Consider the following 23,065-nt stretch of genomic DNA (forward strand, 5'->3'; position numbering starts at 1 on the left):
TCTCTATTCAGACTTACCTCCCAGGTGCCTTGTCCCTTAACTCTACTATACCAAATAACCTTGCTCCTATTCACATTTACTCTCAGCTTTCTTCTTTCACACACTTTACGAAACTCAGTCACCAACTTCCTTTAATGAAAAAATCGTGGAAGATACATGCTAGTTATACATCTAGCTGATAAGATTTTAACTTAAGGTTAAGGTTACTTTGGTGTGCAGACAACTTGCTAGTAATAAGAGAAGATGGTAAGTCTGAAAAATAATTACATGTGACCTGGGCAATACATATGTCAGTGACTGAATGAACCTCTCAATAAAAAAATTATCCAGATAAAGCTTTTATTTATTCTCAATTTTACTATTTACAAAATACGAAAAACATCTTGAAGTATGCAATGATAATGAAATGCTGATGATGTATAAATGGCACTGATTATTTCTCTTATATACAAACATGTGCATATAATTGCTTTATATCCACATAAAGATTGCAAAGCTTTTGCCTCTGGTAGTGTATTGTATGCTTAATTACTTTATCCACTCTTGACCTATTCTTCAAACATCTTTTAGCATAAATCATGTATGTTTTCTACAAGATGTTCAGCAACTCAGAACGTTGTATGCAGTCTTCATGCCATGTCATTCAAGAAGTCGGTACCCAGAGCTGAGGTAAGTTTTGCTTCATGCTTTGCGCTGAGGTTTAGCTTGGATTTGAGAAGCTTTGCCATTTCTCCTGTCTCTTGGTGTCCAGCATCTAGGGCATACATAACGACATTCTGTGTAAACAAAGAAGGCCTAGGTAATTCAACATATGAAATAAAATTTTCATTAACAGTACAAAACGTAAAATTAGTAATCAGCTGTTTTATATAAATACCATTCAACAGGCACTACAACCAAAGAAATTTCTATCAATAATTAAAGAAGTGAAACAACTTCAGTTATGTAATAATATCAAGATAAACAAGATCTAACATTAAAAATCTACTTACAATAGCAGTTTCAGCATCTTCCTTCTCAAGAGTAACTTTAAGGAATTTTTGCAATGAGGCAACTGGTATGGAACCAAGTATAGTGTGTGCATTAATATTAGCTTCTTTCATCACCTTCAAAGCTTTATCATATTCCCAGCACTGCACCAAAGTCGTGAGCAAATCACCAAGCATTTGACCAGTCCAAGTAACCTGGAAAAGAACATTCATAAAGTCTTAACTGAAAATGCTATCACATTTATCACTAACCATGGTAAAATGCCAAAAATCTTCAACCAAAATTCCAACAATATGCATTATGAATGAAAGATCATTTCTGCAAAAATATTTGATATTCTACACTGTATCATAACATTATTCACTTGTGAGATCCTTTAGATATGTAAGTTATGAGGAAAAAACTCTCTCCACTGAAGCATCCAGTGAACTTTAGATAATCTGGAGGATCCCTGGTGAAAAGAAACCCTTAACCACCTGCTTTCTGTTCAAGTAAACGCCTCTCACTTCTTGCTAACCACCTGTTCAATACTAATGGCCCACTGGGTCAGATTGGATCCACACATCTACCCATGGACCTAATGGGGGTCACTGTTAGTTTAATAAGACACTTTTTTGAAAGTGAGGAGCAGGCAGAGAGGGAAACAACACAGGAAAATGTTCACAGAACCTACCATGGAGAAGCAATTTCTAATACTTCAAAACTTACATTTCTATCCAGGTTGCATCATCCCAAAAGCCTCAAGAACACATAATCATGGAGGAGAGGGTTAGAGTAAAACTTTCTCAAAGAGAGGATAAGTAAAAAAAAATACTTCAAGACTCATCTGGTGGCATAATATCTGTCCACCCCAGAGGTGGCAATCGAAGGGCCACACAAGGCTAATCGGTATTAAGAGTAAGGTATCATTAACAGATACCTTAGAGGGATTCCAAAGATATCCACAGTTGATCTCCTCCAAGGAAAGGATCCTCAGCAAATCCAAGATAAGGGTACCCTCCTAAAATAATGGGCACTGACATGCAGGCCAGGTTGGGTCAACAAAGGAACCCTGATTGAGTTGCTATGTTAGGCCTAAGGCTGAGATGTTCCTTGATAAGGGGAGTTTTAAGCTTTCTGGAAACTAATACATGTTCCTACTTATTGTACTGATTGTTACTCGCCATCATGAATGAAGTTCTGTAACTGCAGCCTTCCAAAAATAAGAAAAATAGGAGTTTTTCTACATTAAGCTTTTGCTTTCATTTCTTAAAACTCTTAATTTTTCTCTGCCAAAAATCTAGGGTTTAGATTTATCTCAACTCAATGCCAAAAACCTAAGGTTTGGATTTATCTCAATCCAAGAGATGTCATCAAAAATAAGAAAATTCTTGGGTCTGATCATTGCATGCATTTTGCTACTTCTTGCCCCACAAAGTTTTCATTATGAGGCATTAACATGCTATACAGTTAGAAAAAATCCTTTTGACTGCATCAACTCTAGAAATTTTGACAACTCCCTCTTAGGTTGCAGAAGAATGGTGACTAAAGTCCTTAAGAAATAGCTTGAAGAGGCTGATCTTAACCCTCCTCCACACAAGGGCTGTTCCAACTTTATCTAAACACGTGGAAGGCTGGCCAGGCCCTCTAAAAGGAACAAATATGTAAAAGGTTGTTAAGAGGATTTTCAAAAATAAGTGAAAAGACTGTTAAAAGGATTTTTAACACAACTACTTGAAAAAATTATAATACAATAAGCGATAGAAGAAAACAAGAAGTTTCTCAGGAGGCATAAATCATTGTGAATGCATTTCAAAATTATCTTAGTCAGTTGTTTCTATTAATTATAACTGTACTATGATATATTCTGTTATAGAATATATAAAAAGTCTGAGGAACTGAATTGTATCAATATACCTATATGCATGTGAAAAACATAAGGACTTTAACATGTTTACTCTAAAAGGAAAGGAGCAAAGTTACAAAAACTCCATGACTTAAATGTGTTAAGTACCATGGCATTTCAATACAGATGTATGGACATCCCATGAGTCCCTTTCTGGTACTCATGGTTACTCTGGAAAGAATGGAACAGTCAAAATGCAAATCTATGAAATATGTTAAGCTCTTTGATATTTACCTAAATGAAAAAATTGGAGTCTGGTCAGACCCCTTTCCCCTATATTCAGATAAAGTTTATGCCAAATTCCACCAAGAGTGGCCCCTGAGGGGCACTACTTTGATATAGTTATTCTAGAGAATAACTATAAACTAACAGCATCTGATACCTCTGAACTACTGCAGGTGACACTGTCACTGAGTAGAGATACAAATATCGTGATCATCTATTAAACACTCTCCAACGCTCAGACTGTAAAATTTCTTGAGAAATGCAATGTGGAAATTTAAAAATCCAAAGTTTCAATTTAAGGCTACTGAACAATGGCTAAGATGGTCTAGAGAAACATGAGCTATCAGCTAAGGAAAACTACAAAGGTGAAGTTTCTGTCACCAAGATTGTCTTTCCCACTTTGAGCTACAAGAGTCACCAAATCCCATAAATCAATCAGATGGGCATCTGTTGTTACTGTCCCTTGCCACCCCTAATGAAAGAACCCAGCTGAATGCATCTGCCCCTAAAGACATCCCATTGTTATGGCTATCAATTTTGCTAAGGTATCTGCCTATATGTACAATCTTCTTCAATATAGCATACAAGGAGAGACAAGTTCTTGTACACTGCTGGGGAATGTTTTTAGCCCAAATAAAGAGAGGGATCCACAACAGACTTGTTACTAGGTAATCAAATGCCACAGTGACGTCCCTGAGAAACAAAATCCCTCATACCAATTTCAGGACATTCGACAAAATGAAGAATCGCAGACCATAGCCTCCTTATGTCGAATTACAAGAACTTTTGTGCTTCCTTTCAAATGCCTGCATTCATAACATATAAGGAAATATGACCAAACCATAACTTAAGGTATCTGTGAAGACCATCGGCATAGTAGGGGGAACAGTTCAAGATACCTTACATCTGTCGCCAAGTTATAGAACTGAGATGTTCTTAGGGTAAGCATCCTAAATAGTTTCGTTAATAGATGGAACTTTGTTTCCCTAGAATGACATCCTTTTCACCTACAGTCTTGCCAGGAAATTGAAATGAATAGCAAAACTGAACTTTTTCAAAACTTGCTCCAGTAGACATTGAGACACTGTGGACTGGAACTAAACCTTTAAGGAAAAGTTTGTGTCGTTCATAGCCTTGTCCCTCATGGGAAAGACAAAACCCACCTGTGTGTGCCAATATATTCTGGGTTAAGTAAAATTCTGACAGTCAATCAAGAGAGACTTATCTAGGTTAATGATAGCACCGACTTTTCAAAAAGTATTCCAGAATTGTTACCCATGCATGACTGGCATGTATCCCTGGGGATAGGGGAGAAAGAATACTTCCCACGCATTTCTCAGGTGTCGTAGAAGGCGATTAAAGGAGACGGGAGCGGGGAGCTAAAAACTCTCCCCTTCTTGTATTTTAACTTTCTAAAAGGGGAAACAGAAGAAGGAGTCACGCGGGGAGTGCTCATCTTCCTCGAAGGCTCAGATTGGGGTGTCTAAATGTGTGTGGATGTAACCAAGATGAGAAAAAAGGAAAGATAGGTAGTATGTTTGAGGAAAGGAACCTGGATGTTTTGGCTCTGAGTGAAAGGAAGCTCAAGGGTAAAGGGGAAGAGTGGTTTGGGAATGTCTTGGGAGTAAAGTCAGGGGTTAGTGAGAGGACAAGAGCAAGGGAAGGAGTAGCACTACTCCTGAAACAGGAGTGGTGGGAGTATGTGATAGAGTGTAAGAAAGTAAACTCTAGATTGATATGGGTAGAACTGAAAGTTGATGGAGATAGATGGGTGATTATTGGTGCATATGCACCTGGGCATGAGAAGAAAGATCATGAGAGGCAAGTGTTTTGGGAGCAGCTGAATGAGTTTGTTAGTGGTTTTGATACACGAGACCAGGTTATAGTGATGGGTGATTTGAATGCAAAGGTGAGTAATGTGGCAGTTGAGGGAATAATTGGTATACATGGGGTGTTCAGTGTTGTAAATGGAAATGGTGAAGAGCTTGTAGATTTATGTGCTGAAAAAGGACTGGTGATTGGGAATACCTAGTTGAAAAAGAGAGATATACATAAGTATACGTATGTAAGTAGGAGAGATGGCCAGAGAGCGTTATTGGATTATGTGTTAATTGATAGGCGCGCGAAAGAGAGACCTTTGGATGTTAATGTGCTGAGAGGTGCAACTGGAGGGATGTCTGATCATTATTTTGTGGAGGTGAAGGTGAAGATTTGTAGAGGTTTTCAGAAAAGAAGAGAGAATGTTGGGGTGAAGAGAATGGTGAGAGTAAGTGAGCTTGGGAAGAAGACTTGTGTGAGGAAGTACCAGGAGAGACTGAGAACAGAATGGAAAAAGTTTAGAACAAAGGACAAGGGGAGTGTGGGAGGAATGGGATGTATTTAGGGAAGCAGTGATGGCTTGCGCAAAAGATGCTTGTGGCATGAGAAGCGTGGGAGGTGGGCAGATTAGAAAGGGTAGTGAATGGTGGGATGAAGAAGTAAGATTATTAGTGAAAGAGAAGAGAGAAGCATTTGGATGATTTTTGCAGGGGAATAATGCAAATGAGTGGGAGATGTATAAAAGAAAGAGACAGGAGGTCAAGAGAAAGGTGCAAGAGGTGAAAAAGAGGGCAAATGAGAGATGAGGTGAGAGAGTATCATTAAATTTTAGAGAGCATAAAAAGATGTTTTGGAAGGAGGTAAATAAAGTGTGTAAGACAAGGGAGCAAATGGGAACTTTGGTGAAGGGGGCTAATGGGGAGGTGATAACAAGTAGTGGTGAAGTGAGGAGATGGAGTGAGTATTATGAAGGTTTGTTGAATGTGTGTGATGATAGAGTGGCAGATATAGGGTGTTTTGGTCGAGGTGGTGTGCAAAGTGAGAGGGTTAGGGAAAATGATTTGGTAAACAGAGAAGAGGTAGTAAAAGCACTGCGGAAGATAAAAGCTGGCTAGGCAGCGGGTTTGGATGGTTTTGCAGTGAAATTTATTAAAAAAGGGAGTGACTGTATTGTTGACTGGTTGGTAAGGTTATTTAATGCATGTATGATTCATGTTGAGGTGGCTGAGGATTGGCGGAATGCTTGCATAGTGCCATTGTACAAAGGCAAAGGGGATAAGAGTGAGTGCTCAAATTACAGAGGTATAAGTTTGTTGAGTATTCCTGGTAAATTATATGGGAGGGTATTGATTGAGAGGGTGAAGGCATGTGCAGAGCATCAGATTGGGGAAGAGCAGTGTGGTTTCAGAAGTGGTAGAGGATGTGTGGATCAGGTGTTTGCTTTGAAGAATGTATGTGAGAAATACTTAGAAAAGCAAATGGGTTTGTATGTAGCATTTATGATTCTGGAGAAGGCATATGATAGAGTTGATAGAGATGATAGAGATGTGGAAGGTATTAAGAATATATGGTGTGGGGGGCAAGTTGTTAGAAGCAGTGAAAAGTTTTTATTGAGTATGTAAGGCATGGGTATGTGTAGGAAGAGAGGAAAGTGATTGGTTCTCAGTGAATGTAGGTTAGCGACAGGGGTGTGTGATGTCTCCATGGTTGTTTAATTTGTTTATGGATGGGGTTGTTAGGGAGGTGAATGCAAGAGTTTTGGAAAGAGGGGCAAGTATGCAGTCTGTTGTGAGTGAGAGAGCTTGGGAAGTGAGTCAGTTGTTGTTCGCTGATGATACAGCGCTGGTGGCTGATTCAAGTGAGAAACTGCAGAAGCTGGTGACTGAGTTTGGTAAAGTGTGTGACAGAAGAAAGTTGAGAGTAAATGTGAATAAGAGCAAGGTTATTAGGTACAGTAGGGTTGAGGGTCAAGTCAATTGGGAGGTAAGTTTGAATGGAGAAAAACTGGAGGAAGTGAAGTGTTTTAGATATCTGGGAGTGGATTTGGCAGCAGATGGAACCATGGAAGCAGAAGTGAATCATAGGGTGGGGGAGGAAGCGAAAATTCTGGGAGCCTTGAAGAATGTGTGGAAGTCGAGAACATCATCTCGGAAAGCAAAAATGGGTATGTTTGAAGGAATAGTGGTTCCAACAATGTTGTATGGTTGTGAGGTGTGGGCTATGGACAGAGTCGTGTGCAGGAGGGTGGATGTGCTAGAAATGAGATGTTTGAGGACAATATGTGGTGTGAGGTGGTTTGATCGAGTAAGTAATAATAGGGTAAGAGAGATATGTGGTAATAAATAGAGTGTGGTTGAGAGAGCAGAAGAGGGTGTTTTGAAATGGTTTGGTCACATGGAGGGAATGAGTGAGGAAAGATTGACCAAAAGGATATATGTGTCAGAGGTGGAGGGAACGAGAAGTGGGAGACCAAATTGGAGGTGGAAAGATGGAGTGAAAAAGATTTTGAGTGATCAGGGCCTGAACATGCAGGAGCGTGAAAGGCGTGCAAGGAATAGAGTGAATTGGAACGATGTGGTATACTGGGGTCAACATGCTGTCGATGGATTGAACCAGGGCATGTGAAGCGTCTGGGGTAAACCATGGAAAGTTCTGTGGGGCCTGAATGTGGAAAGGGAGCTGTGGTTTCGGTGCATTATTACATGACAGCTAGAGACTGAGTGTAAACGAATGGGGCCTCTGTTGTCTTTTCCTAGCCCTACCTCGCACACATGAGGGGGAAGGGGGTTGTTATTCCATGTGTGGTGAGGTGGCGATGGGAATGGATAAAGGCAGACAGTATGAATTATGTACATGTGTATATATGTATATGTCTGTGTGTGTATATATATGTATACAATGAGATGTATAGGTATGTATATTTTGCATGTGTGTACATTGAGATGTATAGGTATGTATATTTTGCGTGTGTGGACGCGTATGTATATACATGTGTATGTGGGTGGGTTGGGTCATTCTTTCGTCTGTTTCCTTGCGCTACCTTGCTAACGCGGGAGACAGCGACAAAGCAAAATAATATAATAATAATAGCATGACTGGTATTTTTCTTATTTGATTTCTTGATTATCTTAAAATCATTAAGTCTAAAAATAAGGCCTACAAAGAAGATAGTTTTGGCTGTCAGTCTTGTAAAACAAAATACTGGTGAGGTTATGCACAACCTGCAGGGGATTAATCTGAACTGCTAAGTTTGGTTTCCTATCTTGCAAGCCAAAATATCTCATCCTGAGGAAAATTGGAATGTGCCATTAAGTGTCCCTTACTTCCAAACCGATGGCTTAGTTATCTGAATATAACCAACAGCAAATTTCTCTTTGAGAGATGGATTAAGCACTCCAGTTCTAACCCAGATACCCTTTTTAACACAAATAAATCTAACCATTAAACTTTAAAGTCTCTGAAATTTTGGAGCCAACCTCCTACTTGAAAAGAAATGTCTTCACTCTCAAGAGTCTACCACATGGTCTTATGGTCCCAAAGGGCTATTTTAAAAGAATACTCCTGCCTCTGGTTGGGATGGTCTTAGGACACCTTCTCCATCTTACATGAGAATGAGGGTAGCACTGAATTCTTTTAGCAATGCCCCTGGTAAAGTTAAAAGTAAAAGAATCCCTACTCATTAATCCTTTTTTTTCCTAGTTTAAGAATACTGTTCTGGTAACAATACTGGTCTAGAGAATCTGGCTCTAGTGATGCTCTAAACAGCTTCATGCAGAAAAATAATATTACAGAAGAGCAAAGACTGAAGCAGCTCTAATTACTCACTTTTAGAGAGAGAAGTCACACTCTGTTGTGTAAAGCCTTCCCATGCCATCAAAGAATGCAAAATAATTTCTCTCCAAAAAACACAAAAGTGTACGAACAGGAGGTCCATGACATTCCTAAGATGTTCCAACTAAACTGAATGCTCCTTCTAAAAAGAGCTTCCTGACCAGTAAGAAAAAAGATAGACATTATTGAGCAAATGGGATAAATACCTCAAATTCCTATGTGACCTAGGCAGGCCAGCTCTGGGAAACATTCATCTTTTCATTCTCAATTGGCTATTGTGAACTCTTACCAAAAGCTGTTTGATTAATATAGGTTTTTCTGTGAGGCATGGGCTATAGATGGAGTTGTTCAGAGAAAGGTGGATATGTTGGAAATGAAATGCTTGAGGACAATATATAATGTAGGGTGGTTTGATCAAATAAGCATTGAAAGGGTAAGCAAGGTGTGTGGAAATAAAAAGTGTGGTTGAGAGAATGAGTCAGGCAAAGTTGACAAAAAGGTTATATGTGTCAGAAGCAGAGGGAACAAGAGAACCAGGAGATCACATTGAAGATGGAAGGATGGAGTGAAAAAGATTTTGAGCAATTGGGGCCTGAGCATGCAGGAAGTTGAAAAGCATACATGGAATAGAGTGAATTGGAACAATGTGGTATACTGGGGTCAATGTGCCATCAATGGGTTAACTAGGGCATGTGAAATGTCTGGAGCAAACCATAAAATGGTCTGTGGGGGCTGGAGTGAATAGGGAATTGTGGTTTTCGTACATTAACACATGACAGCTAGAGAGTGTGTTAACAAATATGGCCTTTTTTGTCTATTTTTTTGGCATTACTTCGATAACAAAGGGGACAGCGATGCTTTTTTCTTTGGGAAAGGGTATCAATGGAGATGGATGAAGGCAAGCGAGTATGAACATGCATATGGGTACATATTCATATTGCTGTGTATGTACATGATAGCTAGAGACTGAGTGTGAACGAATGTGGCCTTTGCTGTCTTTTCCTAGCGCTACCTCGCACACATGAGGGGGTAGGGGGGTTGTTATTCCATGTATGGCGGGGTGGCGATGGGAATGAATAAAGGCAGACAGTATGAATTATGTACATGTGTATATATGTATTTGTCTGTGTGTGTATATATATGTATACGATGAGATGTATAGGTATGTATACTTGCATGTGTGGACGTGTATGTATATACATGTGTATGTGGGTGGGTTGGGTCATTCTTTCATCTGTTTCCTTGCGCTACCTCGCTAACGCAGGAGACAGTAACAAAGCAAAATAAAATAAAAATAAATAATGTGTCCCTAGGGATAGGGGAGAAAGAACACTTCCCTCATATTCCTCGCATGTCGTAGATGGTGATTGAAGGGGAGGAGAGAGGGGGGGTCTTGCAAACCCTCCCCTACTTGTACTTCAATTTCTAAAAGGGGAAACAGAAGATAGTATACGGTGTTGGAGGTAAGTTGCTAGAAGCAGTGAAGAGTTTTTACCAAGGATGTAGGGCATGTGTATGAGTAGGAAGAGGAGAGTGACTGGTTCTCAGTGAAGGTCGGTCTGCGGCAGGGTTGTGTGACATCCCAATGGTTGTTCATTGGTATATGGATGGGGTGGTAAGGAGGTAAGTGCAAGAGTTTTGTAGAAAGGGGTGAGTATGCAGTCCGTTGGACATGAGTGGGCCTGGGAAGTGAGTCAGTTACTGTTCGCTGATGATACAGCTCTGGTGGCGGATTCGAGTGAGAAACTGCAGAAGTTGGTGACTGAGTTTGGAAAAGTGTGTGAAAGGAGAAAGTTGAGAGTAAATGTGAATAAGAGCAAGGTTATTGGGTTTAGTAGGGATAAGGGACTAGTTAGTTGGGATGTAAGTGTGAATGAGGAAAAATTGGAGGAAGTAAAGTGTTTTAGATATCTGGGAGTAGACTCAGTAGCGAATGGAACCATGGAAGTGGAAGTGAGTCACAGGCTGGGGGAGGAGGTGAAGGTTCTGGGAGTGATGAAGAATGTGTGGAAAGAGAGAACGTCATCTTGGAAAGCAAGGCATGGGCAAAAGATAAGGTTGTACAGAGGAGGGTGGATGTGTTATATATATGTATACAATGAGTGTATAGGTTATGTTTTTTTTTGCTGTACATGACAGCTAGAGACTGAGTGTAACGAATGGGGCCTCTGTTGTCTTTTCCTAGCCCTACCTCGCACACATGAGGGGGAAGGGGGTTGTTATTCCATGTGTGGTGAGGTGGCGATGGGAATGGATAAAGGCAGACAGTATGAATTATGTACATGTGTATATATGTATATGTCTGTGTGTGTATATATATGTATACAATGAGATGTATAGGTATGTATATTTTGCATGTGTGTACATTGAGATGTATAGGTATGTAATATTTTGCGTGTGTGGACGCGTATGTATATACATGTGTATGTGGGTGGGTTGGGTCATTCTTTTGTCTGTTTCCTTGCGCTACCTTGCTAACGCGGGAGACAGCGACAAAGCAAAATAATATAATAATAATAGCATGACTGGTATTTTTCTTATTTGATTTCTTGATTATCTTAAAATCATTAAGTCTAAAAATAAGGCCTACAAAGAAGATAGTTTTGGCTGTCAGTCTTGTAAAACAAAATACTGGTGAGGTTATGCACAACCTGCAGGGGATTAATCTGAACTGCTAAGTTTGGTTTCCTATCTTGCAAGCCAAAATATCTCATCCTGAGGAAAATTGGAATGTGCCATTAAGTGTCCCTTACTTCCAAACCGATGGCTTAGTTATCTGAATATAACCAACAGCAAATTTCTCTTTGAGAGATGGATTAAGCACTCCAGTTCTAACCCAGATACCCTTTTTAACACAAATAAATCTAACCATTAAACTTTAAAGTCTCTGAAATTTTGGAGCCAACCTCCTACTTGAAAAGAAATGTCTTCACTCTCAAGAGTCTACCACATGGTCTTATGGTCCCAAAGGGCTATTTTAAAAGAATACTCCTGCCTCTGGTTGGGATGGTCTTAGGACACCTTCTCCATCTTACATGAGAATGAGGGTAGCACTGAATTCTTTTAGCAATGCCCCTGGTAAAGTTAAAAGTAAAAGAATCCCTACTCATTAATCCTTTTTTTTCCTAGTTTAAGAATACTGTTCTGGTAACAATACTGGTCTAGAGAATCTGGCTCTAGTGATGCTCTAAACAGCTTCATGCAGAAAAATAATATTACAGAAGAGCAAAGACTGAAGCAGCTCTAATTACTCACTTTTAGAGAGAGAAGTCACACTCTGTTGTGTAAAGCCTTCCCATGCCATCAAAGAATGCAAAATAATTTCTCTCCAAAAAACACAAAAGTGTACGAACAGGAGGTCCATGACATTCCTAAGATGTTCCAACTAAACTGAATGCTCCTTCTAAAAAGAGCTTCCTGACCAGTAAGAAAAAAGATAGACATTATTGAGCAAATGGGATAAATACCTCAAATTCCTATGTGACCTAGGCAGGCCAGCTCTGGGAAACATTCATCTTTTCATTCTCAATTGGCTATTGTGAACTCTTACCAAAAGCTGTTTGATTAATATAGGTTTTTCTGTGAGGCATGGGCTATAGATGGAGTTGTTCAGAGAAAGGTGGATATGTTGGAAATGAAATGCTTGAGGACAATATATAATGTAGGGTGGTTTGATCAAATAAGCATTGAAAGGGTAAGCAAGGTGTGTGGAAATAAAAAGTGTGGTTGAGAGAATGAGTCAGGCAAAGTTGACAAAAAGGTTATATGTGTCAGAAGCAGAGGGAACAAGAGAACCAGGAGATCACATTGAAGATGGAAGGATGGAGTGAAAAAGATTTTGAGCAATTGGGGCCTGAGCATGCAGGAAGTTGAAAAGCATACATGGAATAGAGTGAATTGGAACAATGTGGTATACTGGGGTCAATGTGCCATCAATGGGTTAACTAGGGCATGTGAAATGTCTGGAGCAAACCATAAAATGGTCTGTGGGGGCTGGAGTGAATAGGGAATTGTGGTTTTCGTACATTAACACATGACAGCTAGAGAGTGTGTTAACAAATATGGCCTTTTTTGTCTATTTTTTTGGCATTACTTCGATAACAAAGGGGACAGCGATGCTTTTTTCTTTGGGAAAGGGTATCAATGGAGATGGATGAAGGCAAGCGAGTATGAACATGCATATGGGTACATATTCATATTGCTGTGTATGTACATGATAGCTAGAGACTGAGTGTGAACGAATGTGGCCTTTGCTGTCTTTTCCTAGCGCTACCTCGCACACATGAGGGGGTAGGGGGGTTGTTATTCCATGTATGGCGGGGTGGTGATGGGAATGAATAAAGGCAGACAGTATGAATTATGTACATGTGTATATATGTATTTGTCTGTGTGTGTATATATATGTATACGATGAGATGTATAGGTATGTATACTTGCATGTGTGGACGTGTATGTATATACATGTGTATGTGGGTGGGTTGGGTCATTCTTTCATCTGTTTCCTTGCGCTACCTCGCTAACGCAGGAGACAGTAACAAAGCAAAATAAAATAAAAATAAATAATGTGTCCCTAGGGATAGGGGAGAAAGAACACTTCCCTCATATTCCTCGCATGTCGTAGATGGTGATTGAAGGGGAGGAGAGAGGGGGGGTCTTGCAAACCCTCCCCTACTTGTACTTCAATTTCTAAAAGGGGAAACAGAAGATAGTATACGGTGTTGGAGGTAAGTTGCTAGAAGCAGTGAAGAGTTTTTACCAAGGATGTAGGGCATGTGTATGAGTAGGAAGAGGAGAGTGACTGGTTCTCAGTGAAGGTCGGTCTGCGGCAGGGGTGTGTGACATCCCAATGGTTGTTCATTGGTATATGGATGGGGTGGTAAGGAGGTAAGTGCAAGAGTTTTGTAGAAAGGGGTGAGTATGCAGTCCGTTGGACATGAGTGGGCCTGGGAAGTGAGTCAGTTACTGTTCGCTGATGATACAGCTCTGGTGGCGGATTCGAGTGAGAAACTGCAGAAGTTGGTGACTGAGTTTGGAAAAGTGTGTGAAAGGAGAAAGTTGAGAGTAAATGTGAATAAGAGCAAGGTTATTGGGTTTAGTAGGGATAAGGGACTAGTTAGTTGGGATGTAAGTGTGAATGAGGAAAAATTGGAGGAAGTAAAGTGTTTTAGATATCTGGGAGTAGACTCAGTAGCGAATGGAACCATGGAAGTGGAAGTGAGTCACAGGCTGGGGGAGGAGGTGAAGGTTCTGGGAGTGATGAAGAATGTGTGGAAAGAGAGAACGTCATCTTGGAAAGCAAGGCATGGGCAAAAGATAAGGTTGTACAGAGGAGGGTGGATGTGTTGGAAATGAAATATTTGAGGTGGTTTGACAAAGCAAGTAATGAAAGGTTAAGAGGGATTTGTGGAAATAAAAAGAGTGTGGTTAAGAAAGCAGAAGAGGGTGTGCTGAAATGGTTTGGACATATGGAGAGAATGACTGAGGACAGGTTGACAAAGAGGATATATGTGTCAGAGGTGGAGGGAATAAGAAGAAGCGGGATACCAAATTGGAGGTGGAAGGATGGAGTGAAAAAGATTTTGAGTGATTGGGGTCTGAACATATGGGAGGGTGAGAGGTGTGCAAAGAATAGAGTGAATTGGAATGATGTGGTATACTGGGGTCAACATGCTGTCAATGGACTGAACCAGGACATGTGAAACGTCTGAGGTAAACCATGGAAAGGTCTGTGGGGCCTGGATGTGGAAAGAGAGCTGTTGGTTTTAGTGCATTACACATGACAACTTGAGACTGAGTGAGAATGAATGTGGCCTATTTTGTCTGTTTTCCTGGAGCTACCTCACAAAATTAGGGGGTAGCGATGCTTTTCCCTGTGGGGTGGGGCAGTGCCAGCATTGGATGAAGGAATGTATATGAGTAGGAAGACATATAGACAGATATGCATATATACACATGTACATATTCATCCTTGCTTACCTATATCCATTTCTGATGCCATCCCATCCCACAGGAAACAGCATTGCAGGGGGTAGCGCCAGGAAAACAGACAAAAAAGGCCACATTCGTTCACACTCAGTCTCTAGCTGTCACATGTAATGCACCAAAACCACAGCTTCCTATCCACATCTAGGCACCATAGACCTTTCCATGGTTTACCCCGGATGTTTCAAAATCTTTTTCACTCCATCCTTCCACCACCAATTTGGTTTCCCAATTCTCCTTGTTCCCTCCACCTCTGACACATATATCCTCTTTGTCAATCTCTCCTCACTCATTTTCTCTATATATCCTCACTCTTTTTATTTCCACAAATCTCTCTTACCCTTTCATTACTTAATCAAACCACCTCATCCACACTGTCTTGAAACATTTAATTTCCAACACATCCACTCTGCTATATACAGCCCTATCTATAGCCCATGCCTCGTAACAATATAATATTGTTGGAAGTACCATTCCTTTAAACATAACCATTTTTGCTCTCTGTGATAAAGTTCTCTCCTTCCACACATTTTTCATCACTCCCAATATCTTTGCCCCCTCCCTCACCCTGTGACTCACTTCCACTTCCAAGGTTCCACTCGCTGCTAAGTCCACCCTCAGATATCTAAAACACTCCACTTCCTCCAATTCTTCTCCATTTAAACTTACATCCCAATTAACTTGTCCCTCAACCCTACTGAACCTAACAACCTTGCTCTTGTTCACATTTACTCTTGACTTTCTCCTTTCACACACTTTTCCGAACTCAGTCACCAACTTCTGCAATTTCTTCCCTGAATCCGCCACCAGAGCTGACTCACTACCCAGGCCCTCTCATCCCCAACAAACTGCATACTCACCCCTCTCTCCAAAACTCTTGCATTTACTTCCCTAACTATCTCATCCATAAACAAATTAAACAACCATGGCAACACCACACAGCCCTGCCGCAGACCAACCTTCACTGGGAACCAATCACTCTCCTTTCTTCCTACTTGTACACTTCCCTTACATCTTTGATAAAAACTTTTCAGTGCTTCTAGCAGCTTACCTCCAACACCATATACCCTTAAGATCTTCCACAAAGCATCTTTATCAACCCTGTCATATGCCCTCTCCAGATCCATAAATGCTTAATACAAATCCATCAGTTTTCTAAATATTTCTCACACATTCTTTAGAGCAAACACCTGATCCACTTATCCTCTACCAATTATGAGACCAGACTGCTCTTCCCCAATCTGATGCTCTGTACATGCCTTCACCCTCTCATATAATTTCCCAAGAATATTCAACAAACTCAGGCCTCTGTAGTTTGAACACTCACCTTTATCCCTTTAGCCTTTGTACAGTGGCACTATATCTTTTATGATGAAGGCTTCAGTCACAGACAAAAGTCCCTATCAAGGGTTGGAATTTTTGAAATATATTCAAAATTATGAAACAGAAAAAGAAAAGACAAGGGAAATCATTTATGAATTTTGGAGGAAGTAAAACACCTGAGTTTTGAAACATGCCAGGTCATAGTTATTGGTAAAAGATGAGAAGGTAGAGAGTTCCAAAGCCTCAATGTGTATGGAATTAAGCAACAATAATCATGTGACGCAGCAGCTTGCTGAGTATTGCGTGGTTTAGCTAGTGGTGGGGGCAAACGAGCAACTAGCTCTCAGGAGCAAAAACCAAAGTAACATTTACAGAAGAGGGAAAGTAAACCAACATTGTGGCATAGGGCAAGAGGGTCAAGTTTGAAAGTTATCTTGGGACAGTTTATAAGTTGGATTGCTTTAACCCAGCTTTGTTAAGTAAGTATACAGAGCTAGAACTACACCAAATGTGAGAGCAGTACTCCATACAAAGATGAATCAATCCCTTGTATAAACAGAGGAATTATTCAGAAGAAAAATTTCAATATCTAAACAGAACACCCAGTTCTTTAAAGGCAGGTTTAGCTATTCCTATAATGTAGGGTTTCCAAGAAAGAGTGGATGTTACAGTAATACCAAGTATGTTCACTGAGTCAAGAGATGGGATTACTCCATACAATGATGAATCAATCCCTAGTATAAATGGAGCAACTGTTTAGAAGAAAACTTTCGATGTCTAAACAGGGCACCCAGTCTTTTAAAGGCAGATTTAGCTATTCCCATAATGTAGGGTTTCCAAGAAATAGCAGATGTTACAGAAATACCAAGTATGTTCATTGAGTCAAGAGATGGGATTACAGAACCGCTGTGAGGAGTTTTTGATAGAGAGATGGGGAGAAATTAGGTCTTGGAGGCATCAAACTTAATATGATTTTGTCTACCCCACTGAGATATCCTGTCCAAGTCTGGGTTTACTGAGGAAGTTGTGTCAAGATGAGATGTAGATGAAGTGAGAGAAAGGGGAGCAGAATTGAAGGATGTGGATGAATGCAGTGCTGAGTTATCAGCATGTGACTGCACTGGAGAGGAAAACATTAACAAAAAGGAGAAAAGGTGTAGGGGACAGGACAGAACAGGACAGAGGGGAGGGGGGGAGGCTGATCCATCAACAACCAAAAAGATAGATCAGCCAGAGAGGAAGCTAGAAAGGAGAAAAGTGAGGGAGAGAAGCCAAAGGAAAGGAGCTTAGAGATGAGACCCTGATGCCACAGCCTTTCAAAAGCCTTAGATATGTAAGGGCCAAGTACACATGACAGCTAGAGACTGAGTGTGAATGAATGTGGCCTTTGTTGTCTTTTCCTAGTGCTACCTCGCGCACATGCGGGGGGAAGGGGGGTTGTCATTTTATGTGTGGCGGGGTGGCGATGGGTATGAATAAGGTCAGACAGTATGAATTATGTACATGTGTATATATGTATATGTCTGTGTGTATATACATGTATATGATGAGATGTATAGGTATGTATATGTGCGTGTGTGGATGTGTATGTATATACATGTGTATGTGGGTGGGTTGGGCCATTCTTTCGTCTGTTTCCTTGTGCTACCTCGCTAACGCGGGAGACAGCAACAAAGTATAATAAATAAATAAATAAAATAGGAAAGAATATCACCAGTGGATCTCAACTTCCAGAAGCCATACTGGTGATGAGAGGAAAGACAGTGATTTTTGATTTATTTATTTTTTTATTTATTATACTTTGTCGCTGTCTCCCGCGTTTGCGAGGTAGCGCAAGGAAACAGACGAAAGAAATGGCCCAACCCCCCCCATACACATGTATATACATACGTCCACACACGCAAATATACATACCTACACAGCTTTCCATGGTTTACCCCAGACGCTTCACATGCCTTGATTCAATCCACTGACAGCACGTCAACCCCGGTATACCACATCACTCCAATTCACTCTATTCCTTGCCCTCCTTTCACCCTCCTGCATGTTCAGGCCCCGATCACACAAAATCTTTTTCACTCAATCTTTCCACCTCCAATTTGGTCTCCCTCTTCTCCTCGTTCCCTCCACCTCCAACATATATATCCTCTTGGTCAATCTTTCCTCACTCATTCTCTCCATGTGCCCAAACCACTTCAAAACACCCTCTTCTGCTCTCTCAACCACGCTCTTTTTATTTCCACACATCTCTCTTACTCTTACGTTACTCACTCGATCAAACCACCTCACACCACACATTGTCCTCAAACATCTCATTTCCAGCACATCCATCCTCTTGCACACAACTCTATCCATAGCCCACGCCTCGCAACCATACAACATTGTTGGAACCACTATTCCTTCAAACATACCCATTTTTGCTTTCCGAGATAATGTTCTCGACTTCCACACATTCTTCAAGGCTCCCAGAATTTTCGCCCCCTCCCCCACCCTATGATCCACTTCCGCTTCCATGGTTCCATCCGCTGCCAGATCCACTCCCAGATATCTAAAACACTTCATTTCCTCCAGTTTTTCTCCATTCAAACTCACCTCCCAATTGACTTGACCCTCAACCCTACTGTACCTAATAACCTTGCTCTTATTCACATTTACTCTTAACTTTCTTCTTCCACACACTTTACCAAACTCAGTCACCAGCTTCTGCAGTTTCTCACATGAATCAGCCACCAGCGCTGTATCATCAGCGAACAACAACTGACTCACTTCCCAAGCTCTCTCATTCCCCAACAGACTTCATACTTGCCCCTCTTTCCAAAACTCTTGCATTTACCTCCCTAACAACCCCATCCATAAACAAATTAAACAACCATGGAGACATCACACACCCCTGCCGCAAACCTACATTCACTGAGAACCAATCACTTTCCTCTCTTCCTACACGTACACATGCCTTACATCCTCGATAAAAACTTTTCACAGCTTCTAACAACTTTCCTCCCACACCATATATTCTTAATACCTTCCACAGAGCATCTCTATCACCTCTATCATATGCCTTCTCCAGATCCATAAATGCTACATACAAATCCATTTGCTTTTCTAAGTATTTCTTACATACATTCTTCAAAGCAAACACCTGATCCACACATCCTCTACCACTTCTGAAACCACACTGCTCTTCCCCAATCTGATGCTCTGTACATGCCTTCACCCTCTCAATCAATACCCTCCCATATAATTTACCAGGAATACTCAACAAACTTATACCTCTGTAATTTGAGCACTCACTCTTATCCCCTTTGCCTTTGTACAATGGCACTATGCACGCATTCTGCCAATCCTCAGGCACCTCACCATGAGTCATACATACATTAAATAACCTTACCAACCAGTCAACAATACAGTCACCCCTTTTTTAATAAATTCCACTGCAATACCATCCAAACCTGCTGCCTTGCCGGCTTTCATCTTTCGCAAAGCTTTCACTACCTCTTCTCTGTTTACCAAATCATTTTCCCTAACCCTCTCACTTTGCACACCACCTCGACCAAAACACCCTATATCTGCCACTCTATCATCAAACACATTCAACAAACCTTCAAAATACTCACTCCATCTCCTCACATCACCACTACTTGTTATCACCTCCCCATTTGCGCCCTTCACTGAAGTTCCCATTTGCTCCCTTGTCTTACGCACTTTATTTACCTCCTTCCAGAACATCTTTTTATTCTCCCTAAAATTTAATGATACTCTCTCACCCCAACTCTCATTTGCCCTTTTTTTCACCTCTTGCACCTTTCTCTTGACCTCCTGTCTCTTTCTTTTATACATCTCCCACTCAATTGCATTTTTTCCCTGCAAAAATCGTCCAAATGCCTCTCTCTTCTCTTTCACTAATACTCTTACTTCTTCATCCCACCACTCACTACCCTTTCTAATCAACCCACCTCCCACTCTTCTCATGCCACAAGCATCTTTTGCGCAATCCATCACTGATTCCCTAAATACATCCCATTCCTCCCCCACTCCCCTAATTCCATTGTTCTCACCTTTTTCCATTCTGTACTCAGTCTCTCCTGGTACTTCCTCACACAGGTCTCCTTCCCAAGCTCACTTACTCTCACCACCCTCTTCACCCCAACATTCACTCTTCTTTTCTGAAAACCCATACAAATCTTCACCTTAGCCTCCACAAGATAATGATCAGACATCCCTCCAGTTGCACCTCTCAGCACATTAACATCCAAAAGTCTCTCTTTCGCACGCCTGTCAATTAACACGTAATCCAATAACGCTCTCTGGCCATCTCTCCTACTTACATAAGTATACTTATGTATATCTCGCTTTTTAAACCAGGTATTCCCAATCATCAGTCCTTTTTCAGCACATAAATCTACAAGCTCTTCACCATTTCCATTTACAACACTGAACACCCCATGTATACCAATTATTCCCTCAACTGCCACATTACTCACCTTTGCATTCAAATCACCCATCACTATAACCCGGTCTCGTGCATCAAAACCACTAACACACTCATTCAGCTGCTCCCAAAACACTTGCCTCTCATGATCTTTCTTCTCATGCCCAGGTGCATATGCACCAATAATAACCCATCTCACTCCATCAACTTTCAGTTTTACCCATATTAATCGAGAATTTACTTTCTTACATTCTATCACATACTCCCACAACTCCTGTTTCAGGAGTATTGCTCCTCCTTCCCTTGATCTTGTCCTCTCACTAACCCCTGACTTTACTCCCCAGACATTCCCAAACCACTCTTCCCCTTTACCCTTGAGCTTCGTTTCACTCAGAGCCAAAACATCCAGGTTCCTTTCCTCAAACATACTACCTATCTCTCCTTTTTTCACATCTTGGTTACATCCACACACATTTAGTCACCCCACTCTGAGCCTTCGAGGAGGATGAGCACTCCCCGCGTGACTCCTTCTGTTTCCCATTTTAGAAAGTTAATACAAGGAGGGGAGGATTTCTGGCCCCCCGCTCCCGTCCCCTCCACGACACGCGAGGAATGTGATTTTTGATGTGTTTAAGAAAATGGAAGTTGAGGATAGATTCAAAGACTCTGGAAGTGGTAGATGTCAATAAAATGGGACAATAGTTAGAGGGGCCAGAACAGTCACCTTTCTTAGGGATGAGATGTATCAATGCATGTTTCCACGGAGAAGGTAAAGATTTGGTTTTTAAGCAGATATGGAAAAGACTAGCAAGTACAGGTGCAAGTTAAGAGACACACTCTTTCAGTACCTGGGGATGGATGCCATCAGGACATAAGCCTTGCTTGTCTCCAGAGAAAGATGTGCTTTAGGGACAATGCAAAAAGAGATTATGGGAAGAGGCATAGGTTTAGTTAGAGCAGCATCAGGTGGGGAAGGAATATTAGAGTCATCCAAGGTGGAGTTAGAAGATAAATGGGAAACAAAGAGAGTTACTTTGTATGTGGGAGAGACAGCTATATGTAGTACTGTCAAAATGGACAAGTGAAGGAAAGGTAGAGCAACAGAAGATTTTAGATAGCCCTTCGCTAAAGACCAGAAAGACCTATAAATGGATGATGAGAGGTTATCACACTTCTTTTGAATAAAGAAACTCTTCGCCTCATGTATAACATGCTTGCAGCGATTACGGGCAGTGATGAAAGATGAATGGGAGCCAGAGGAAGAAGAGTTTATCCAAGTCCTATATGCTTGATCTCTTGTCAGAATGGCTTCAGAACAGGAACGACTGAATCATGGAGTGGATGAGAACCATGGAGTGGTTGAAGAAGTTGTCTTGGAAGAGGGGATAAATGCTTTCATTCCCACAAGAATAACCTCTGCTACATGTTTGGTGGAAACAGAAATATCACTACATAAGAGACATTAATTTACCCAGGGAAAGTCAGAAAAATTATTCCAGTCAGCTTTGTTGTGGTGCCAGTATATATGCTGGAGGGAAAGGTGCCATTAGAACAGATACATTTATGACAGTGTGATCAGATGAATCAATTGGGGGTTACTGTGTACTCACAGCAGAATGGACTAGAGGTCAAAAACAAATCCAGAATATAGCAGAGTGGTCACAGCTGTTAGGAATATGGTTAGAGTGGGAGAAAATTTGCTCTAAATCATTGAGGATGGAGAATGTGAAGGCTTTAGTCCCTCTACTATCCATATGGGAGGAATTCAACCATTCCCTATGGTGAACATTGAAATCCCTGAGGTTGAGGACCTTAGCTTGCGGGTGAGAGGATGTCACAGTCTTATGACAGGAGTTTGGACAGTTAAGGAAGGATATACGACTTGTAGATTTAGGAGAGCAATAGGTAAAACAGAAGACAAGTGTGGCAGTAGGGAGACAAATCTTGAGCCACATAACATCGAAGTTTGGGGACTCAAGGTCCTTGAGGCATGCAACAGGTGTGTTGATGTTGGAAAAAGTACAAACATCACCTTTGAACCATTGGACAACTGTGTCTCAGAGTGAAGTAAGATATTAGAAGAAGTACGAGACAGATGGTGTTCAACTGAAGAGAGGTTACTAGAGAGACCACGAATGTTGGTATAATTATGAATAGAAAAAGAGGAAGGTCTAACAGAGAGGGAAAGATCGTGGGATGGACTGGTACTACTACTATCAGAGCCCGCCCTCTCATTGGCAGTAAAGTTAGGTAGAAGTTGAGAGTAACAGAATAAAAGCAAGGGTTTAGTAGGTTTAGTAAGGCAGAAGGAGAGGTTAGTTGGGATATGAGTATGAATGGAGACAATCTGGAAGACGTGGAGTCTTTCAGACACCTGGAAGTGAATTTGGCAGCAAACAGAACCAAGGAAATGGAAGAGAGTCAGGGTGGAGGAGGTGGGCAAAGATTCCAGAAGCAATGAGGAATGATATGTCATTATCTGGGAGAGCAAGAATAGGTATGTTTTAATGTATAGTAGCCACACTGATGCTGTGAGGATACGAGGCATGGGCTTGTACATAAGGTTGGGCAAAGGAGGGTGG

The 23,065-nt window shown here is 41.0% G+C and overlaps 1 protein-coding gene across 1 annotated transcript in view; it reads right to left on the reverse strand.

Moving 5' to 3' along the window:
• Positions 1-328: 328 nt before the first annotated feature.
• The window catches only part of LOC139754195 (small ribosomal subunit protein mS39), a 303,614-nt gene continuing 280,877 nt past the window's right edge, over positions 329-23,065 (reverse strand). The window contains exons 13-14 of the mRNA XM_071671407.1: positions 993-1,184; positions 329-776 (exon numbers count right to left, since the gene is read on the reverse strand). Of these exons, the coding sequence (XP_071527508.1) occupies positions 630-776; positions 993-1,184 (339 nt within the window). The 3' untranslated portion in view covers positions 329-629. The remainder of the gene's footprint in view (positions 777-992; positions 1,185-23,065) is intronic.

This window comes from Panulirus ornatus, chromosome 16 (assembly GCF_036320965.1).
Source record: "Panulirus ornatus isolate Po-2019 chromosome 16, ASM3632096v1, whole genome shotgun sequence".
NCBI classification, from domain to species: domain Eukaryota; kingdom Metazoa; phylum Arthropoda; class Malacostraca; order Decapoda; family Palinuridae; genus Panulirus; species Panulirus ornatus.